The 8,181-nt window shown below is 44.0% G+C and overlaps 1 protein-coding gene across 1 annotated transcript; it reads left to right on the plus strand.

Moving 5' to 3' along the window:
* Window positions 1–6,201: 6,201 nt before the first annotated feature.
* On the plus strand, window positions 6,202–7,126 carry LOC123424522 (ribulose bisphosphate carboxylase small subunit, chloroplastic 1). Its single transcript, XM_045108150.1, has 2 exons — window positions 6,202–6,395; window positions 6,503–7,126. The coding sequence occupies exons 1-2, from the start codon at window positions 6,252–6,254 to the stop codon at window positions 6,881–6,883; spliced, it is 525 nt and encodes a 174-aa protein (XP_044964085.1). The 5' UTR covers window positions 6,202–6,251; the 3' UTR covers window positions 6,884–7,126.
* Window positions 7,127–8,181: the final 1,055 nt, after the last annotated feature.

Raw genomic sequence — 8,181 nt, forward strand, 5'->3', positions numbered from 1 at the left:
AAGGTTCTCCTTTTAATAAAGAACCGGACCAAAGCATTAGCACTTGGTGAACACATGAACTCCTCAAACTATGGTCATCACCGGGAGTGGTTCCGGTTATTGTCACTCCGGGGTTGCCGGGTCATAACACATAGTAGGTAACTACAACTTGCAAGATTGGATCTAAAACACACATATATTGGTGACAACATAATAATTTCAGATCTGAAATCATGGCACTCAGGCCCTAGTGACAAGCATTAAGCATGACAAAGTAGTAGCAACATCAATCTCAGAACATATTGGATACTAGGGATCAATCCTCGGCAAAACTAACTCGATTACATGATAGATCTCATCCTACTCATCACCGCCCAGCGAGCCTACGAATAGATTACTCACGAACAATGAAGAGCTTCATGGAATTGGAGAGGGAAGAAGGTTGATGATGACGATGGTGACGATTTCCCCTCTCCGGAGCCCAAAACGGACTCCAGATCTGCCCTCCAGATGAAGAACAGGATGTGGCGGCGCCTCCGTATCGCAAACGCGACGAAATCTTCTCTCTTGATTTTTCTGGGACGAATGTGAATTTATAGAGCTGAGTTTGGGGGCGGCAGAGCCACGTGGGCCCCACAAGCTTGCTACCCGCCACCAGGGGGGTGGCAGCTATAGGGCTTGTGGCCCACTGGCCCATCCCCTCTGGTGGATCTTTGCGCGGGTATTTTTCATATTTTCTAGAAATATTCTTCGTAAATTTTCAGGACGTTCTGAGAACTTTCATTTCTGCACAAAAACAACACAAAGGCAATTCTGCTGAAAACAGCGCGAGTCCAGGTTAGTTCCATTCAAATCATGCAAATTAGATTCCAAAACAAGGGCAAAAGAGTTTGGAAAAGTAGATACGATGGAGACGTATCAATGACGACAAGTACTATCAAGCAATGGAGAATAAATGCTAATGATATAGAGATGTGAAACCTCTATGAATGAAGAACCGAAAAAACTCCATCCTCAAAAACGACATAGAATATGCATATGAACTCCGTTTTCGATGAACTTGAACTTGTCATGAATATGACCATAAGCTCAAGAACGCGCATAGGGAAAAACCATCCAAGAACCAAGAAAGATTATCTTTCCAATAATGCATTGGTTTGAGCTCTCAACAGACGATATGATCAAGCTACTCACTTGAGAGCCCCCCTTGGTAGTACGACAATCTATCCTATAACCCGGTCTCCCAACTAACGCGCTGAGACCGGTAAAATAGAAAACCTATTAAGGACAAATATTTGCCTTGCGCATAGTCCACTTGAGCTAAATGATGATGATGTTGTACTCCTCAAGATTGACCACCTTCCTTCATTGTGTTGGCTTGATGAAGACTAGTTGATTGCGCCCCATACTTCACTATAGGAAAGCAACTCTTCGGCACATCTTCACCATAGTGGACGACAAGATTCAAGCATGATCTCGTCTGATGCTCCACTTGAACTTGCACGCTGCAATCTTCCATGGGTTGAATGAGACTTCCTGTTGACGCGGTCCCATGGAAACACACCTACCCCACATAGAACTTTCACAAAGACCATGGGTTAGTACACAAAGCGTAATGGACAATGCTTACCGTACCATGGGCTCACTTGATCCCTCTCGGTACATCTTGTACGCTTTGTGTGTTGATCAACTTGATTTACTCTTTGACTTAGTCTTGACCAACGTTGTGTATTTATGACCAATCTTTGGATAAAACCTTGAATACCATATTGGTCATCATATAAACTCTTTGAAACCATTAGATGGACTTCAAGAAGTGCCTATGAACAAATCCTTCGAATATAACTCAAGGCAAGCATATGCTCTAACAATTCCCTACCAGGCACATCATTCAAAAGGATGGAAGGTGTTCCATAGGATAGTATCTTATTGATCCAAGTGATGGATCCAATTTTTACGCACTTTTTATAGCTCATTTGTCGCCTATTATCTCCATATAGCATGTTCTATTGAGCAAATGACATGTACATATGCATAATTTCAATTATTTATCATGTCCAACACAAGGATTGCATAATCGTTATTCTTTGTTAGTGCTTATATGTGTCTTATTTGTTTTTGTGTGTTTTGTAAGCAATGTGGAACTCCCATCCACTTAACACAATGAAAAGGATCCAAACGGAGGACATCTAGGCACCAGACTTAGGCAGTCGGTTTTCAGATGCTAAAAATCAATATCTGCATTGTAGGTTCATGAGCGTTCTTCTCGTGATTCCAACGAGTAGAGGAACGTTGAAAACAGAGTATGGATGTCAAATTTACAATTTTACCGAAGAGTCCAAACCATTTAGTGACCTTTGGGAGGGAAAAAATACTCGTCCCAGGCCCACACAAGCTCAAAAGTTGCAGGATTTCATTATCGTTTGTTCCTACTACTTTCTTGTCCATCAAGGGATGTTTTGGGAAAGGATTTGGTTCACCGAGAGCACTTATATCAAAGTAGATGCTACATCAATGAAAGAGGGTTTGGGAGAGCTCTTATAAATATATCTCCAACCCTAACCACTCGGGGACACCATCCATATCCACCTATCCATGCTCAGCTGTCATCCCCATCAAGAGGAACTTGGGGGTTGTGCCAAGCCTACATCTCCATTGTTGCAACCTTGGAGGAAGACTAGGAGGGAGTCATGCTGGAAAAGCGTCATGGGGGCTGCGGTCATGGGCCATAGCTGTCACATCGTCCTCACCTAGCTACACCCCTTCTCATTCCCCCATCACGGTCTCCGTGATGAATTGTAACAACTCTTGAACCCCTTTATATGTGATGTTATTTGAGTAATTCTTGGCTATGGGTTGATCAGCTAGTAAGCATTTATTTGATATGCGTCGTCTATTTATGCCTATCATCTTCATGTTATTATTTACCCTTGCGGTAATTTAGTGATTGCAGCTGTACCGTCCATTAGTGTAGTTGGAGACGTTCAACTCCCTAGGTCACACATGAAGTTGATAGATACTTGTCCATATCGAGAGACCTCCGGGGTGACAGGCATCGATATCTTGAGGGGAATAAAATTATCCGAAGGATCACGGTTGTTCATAGAACTTATTGCATTCGGTTCATGCCTTATGATATTAATGTCTTTCTTTTGCCCACTCACAGTATGGGACAGGAAATAGGAAGAGAGAGTTGTCTGAGTATGACGATGTTTGAGAGACAATGTTATGTGAGGGACCGCCCACCATTGATCAATTGCGATATCGTATAATGCAAGGTATAGACTTAATTGTAGGTTTTAATAGTTGAGATATAGAGCTTTTTGTCCTACCCACTAATGTTTAAAACAAGGTATGGTGTAGCTCAGCTCCATTGTCACAAAGAGTGGTAAAAAAGTTGAGATATAGAGCTTTTCTTTTCGTTCCTACGCACATAGTTGAAAAAATCACATCAAGGCCAATGGACCAAAGAACAGCCATTCCCTTCGCCAAAGCGAGGCGCAGATGCGCTGTTGTCTTCTCTCCCACACAGGAGCTAGCCTCATCATGTCCATGACAACTAGGAAGTCTTACTTGCACGTGCCCCTAAGTACCTGTGTTCTGGAACCACGGTTATCCCCGAATCGGTTTGAAGAACCTGACACGAAATCTCGATGTGCGTACGCACCCGAGAGGCTCCATCTAATCCTTCCTCGTGGACGAACTTCAAGAGGATCGGATCCCGAAAGACTAACTCGAAGAAGAAGCATAACCATCCATCCCAGCACCATCCGTATGAGAGCTAAAACCCTACCTATGTACTAGACGGAGCTGAGGCACCAGGAGTCCCCTTCCCGCCGAGGGGAGTCATATACATAGGTTGGTCGACGGATGTCAAGGGGATGAAAGCTTTACCTAGTCGCCTTGCGAGAGGGGAAAGAACTTGTTCTACGTGTGGTCGGTTACTATGCTAGTTGAGTTAATTATACCAAGAAAACACATATTTCATTTTGAGAAACATGCATGTACACCACCCCTTTCAATGCGCACACACACACTCTATGCCTATGAACATTTACGAGAGAGTGAGCCAACAGACCTTATGATAAAATAAAAATACTTTACCCGCACCACTCAAATGGCGTACTCAGACAATTTGTAATCAAAAAATCTTGGGCTTAAAATGAAACCAAAAACAAGGAAAGGTGGAAAAAGGTTGTGTGGCAACCACCCTATAACATCAAGAACTGAAACTTCCATCAGACACAATGCATCTGAGGGCCACGCAACCTTTGAAATGGATATGGCAGTGGCTGCAACAAGGCCATTCCCAGGTACAACAAATAAAGTCTGAGTTCATCAAAACAATGCCTTCAACAAGGCCATTGCCACGTACAAATAATATAGGCCAGACCATTAGCTTTCACCATGGAAATCAAAACTCATTACTCGAGGAGCAGCATCAAATTGCAGTCCTTCAGTGTTGCCGCCCCCGCTTGCCGAGACCGCTGTTGCAAGTCACCAAACACCTGGCACATAGTCTTCATCGTATCCAATACACCCTTCCAATAAAGCTTAAGACCTCCAATCACAGCGTCCAAGACTTCCTCCACCTCTATTCATGCCTTAGAAATCATAAATTCGACATGTCCATGACACCCGTAAGAAATCGAACATTCGCGCCATGCCCTCTCGAGCTGGGTTGGATGATAATATTAGCGCGCGCAACCGGAGCCTTTCCAGTCTAGATATCCAGGTTCGACATACGTCAATCTGTATAGATCTCTGAGGGGGAAGACCAGAATGCGTCAGCAACCCGATCCAAGAGGTCGACATTAGGTAGAAAGACAACTTGGCGGAACAAAAGCGCTATGGCCAAAGCACCATTTTTAGGCCGAACCACACTCACCCACCTCCAAAGAAAACGAGCCACTCCGCACTATGCCAAATGCTCCAGCCACCATACCGAGCACCACTCCGAGAAACACACCCCTGAACAACCTCCATTTTACGGACTCATGGCGCCAGGTCCCGAATCCGGCTGCTCCCCGGGAGGAACGAGTCACTAGACGGCGTAGCAGCAAGCACCGGCTATGCATGCACTCCGGCCTGGTCGGTCCAGAGTGATCACGATGTTCATCCACATGATTGCTATATCATTGAGAGGTCATGGTTGATCGCATCATTTTGCAGGGTGCTTCATCATCATGAAATGAATGAATATACGCTTCCTTTTTTGTGGGTTAGATTCCACGATGATACAAAATCTGGACTCACGATACATAATTTATGGGTTCAGTGGGGACGACATGAACAGAGCAAATGGACAACAGTGGGTTCTAAAATTTTAGCTCATGGATGAAAACAAAGTTTTACCTTGCTTGGACACCCAATTAAGTAGCATTTCTACTCGCAAAAAAAATAGCATTTCCAATTAAAAAAAATCCTCCATGACATGTAAATGATTAGGCGTAGAAAATAGTACTCCCTCCGTCACGGTTTAGAAGGCACAGTTAGACTTGCGTGCGTTTTCAAAATAGACAAAGATTAAGGCACATTGCATTTACTCCTAGCAGTTAATTAGTATTCCGTTGTACTATTTCTATATGCATGTGTAGTGTGAATGCTATTTTTTAACTCATTGTATAGCCAATCAATAACCACCTAGGTCCTAGAGAATTTGCATGCACGCCTTCTAAACCGTGACGGAGGGAGTACAACACTTTTGTAGTCCAATGAATAATTGTGAATAAAACATATAAAAGGTCATGATGACACACATCACACATGCAGCAAATATATGTTAATTAACTGCATAAAATGTTATAAAATGAAGCACCAAATTTTACAAGCAAGCATAATTGGTTGACAAGTTTGTCTTATAAGTAAATAAAAGTGGATAAAGGATGTACGATTAACATTCGTCCTGCCTGTGCCACTGAACCTAAATCGCCAATCAACAAAGGAACTTCTTCGTGCACCTTTGAAGCGTTACCCGTCGGAATATGAAGCGAAAAGAATAATAGAGTACATGCAAGGCTGGAAAAAGGATTTGTGGCAATCACACATTGACATGGACGACTGAAATTTTCGGCACACACAACGCATCCAACGGCCATGCCTCTTACACTAATCCGGAGAGATAAGGAAACCAGGCAACCAACAAACGCCAGCCACCCCTTCCACATCTTGATTAAAGATAGGAGCTCACATGGCTATATATACCGTGCTGAACAGGCAATGGGGGCCTCAAGTGTAGCCGGCATCCTCCTCTCTACAGTTAATACAGTACCATGGCCCCTGCCGTGATGGCTTCGTCGGCTACCACCGTCGCACCCTTCCAGGGGCTCAAGTCCACAGCCGGTCTCCCCGTCAGCCGCCGCTCCAGCGCCAGCCTCGGCAGCGTCAGCAATGGCGGAAGGATCAGGTGCATGCAGGTATGTCGGGGCACAAAACTGATATGAATTTCTTCCACATTACAATTACTGCACTTAGCAGTTACTAGCACTAAGTGTTAAGCGTTCCATAATTTCCAATCATTCAGGTGTGGCCGATTGAGGGTATCAAGAAGTTCGAGACCCTGTCTTACTTGCCACCCCTCACCACGGAGGCCCTCCTGAAGCAGGTTGACTACCTGATCCGCTCCAAGTGGGTGCCCTGCCTCGAGTTCAGCAAGGTTGGCTTCGTCTTCCGTGAGCACAACAGCTCCCCCGGGTACTACGACGGCCGATACTGGACAATGTGGAAGCTGCCTATGTTCGGATGCACCGACGCCACACAGGTGCTTAACGAGGTGGAGGAGGTCAAGAAGGAGTACCCTGACGCTTATGTCCGTATCATCGGCTTCGACAACCTGCGGCAGGTGCAGTGCGTCAGCTTCATCGCCTTCAGGCCACCGGGTTGCGAGGAGTCCGGCAAGGCATAAACTACGAGGTGAAACAATGGCCTATGTCGTATGAAGGTCTTTTGTGAATTTCACTTTTGTCCACGACTCTGCTTTCCGACCAGAGCATAACTTTCTTCTTTATGATCTGTGTATGTACGAGCATAGGTTGTGGAGCATATATGCATATGTAAATTCTAGCACCCCCTACACATATCCAACACCTGTGTCATATTTATAATATACAACAAGCGGACCATTGTCTTGCTGTTAATTATCGGAAAAGTTTATTTTATTTAGCACTGCAATGGATGTCTCACAACTAGTGGGTGGAAGATTCCAGTATTTGACATTAAGACCCACTGATTGGCAACTGCAATTTTCAGTTTCTTTATTTATATCAATCTATACTTATACTAATTAGGGACTCTCAATAAATTCCCACGTTAATTAAAAAATTAGGACCGTTCATCTAATGGGACCGAGTTATAACGGTCTAGATTAGCCCGATACACGTTAATTAGAAAATTAGGATCGTTCATCTAATGGGACCGAGTTATAACGGTCTAGATTAGCTCAAGTAATTTCCGGATTAATCATAAATACTCCCAGCCCACGTGACCTAACCCTGACTTCTCCCCACGTACATCTTTCTCCAATCTTCGTTTCCTATATGCGACCGTGATAGCAGATGCCATGCATCATATCCAGTGTCATATCTATGGTTTAGATCAAATAATCAATCGTGGCAGTCTAAGCCCTAAAGCAATCCCATCTGCAGTCTTACCCCAACAATGATCTAAAGCAGTCCATCAAGTCTGTTCCCAATCTTCTTTCCTCGATGACTGTTGAATCTCAGCAACCCCAAGTCCAAAGCTATGACGCAAATCGTGGTGGCTGAGGAGGAGGTTGACCTTCAATCCACTCAGCTTCTAGACCTTGACCAAACATCAATGCATGTTCGAAGCTACAACGGCGAAGGAGGTTCATCGAGGGCAGTTTGGATCAGATCGTATATTGTCACCATTGTTTGTAAAGCTTCAGCGTGAAGGAACTATGGCAGGCTGATGGTGCCGTGGTTTAGCTTCTTTATACTGCTGGAGTTCGTCCCCTATGCAGGCAAGTAATCCATTATCTTGAATTTAGGATTTATTCTACAACCGTCTCAATTAATCATAAATTCCCAATAAATTATATTAATCGTATGACTAAAAAAGGTACTGTATATGCCCATCTATCACCTAACAGTATTGTTCAGTAGTTGATCATGCACTCTACGGAACGAGGAGAATCACTCTACGGCCGGTGGTCTGCAATTCTGCATCTCCTACAGTAGAAGA

This window comes from Hordeum vulgare, chromosome 2H (genome assembly GCF_904849725.1).
Source record: "Hordeum vulgare subsp. vulgare chromosome 2H, MorexV3_pseudomolecules_assembly, whole genome shotgun sequence".
NCBI classification, from domain to species: domain Eukaryota; kingdom Viridiplantae; phylum Streptophyta; class Magnoliopsida; order Poales; family Poaceae; genus Hordeum; species Hordeum vulgare.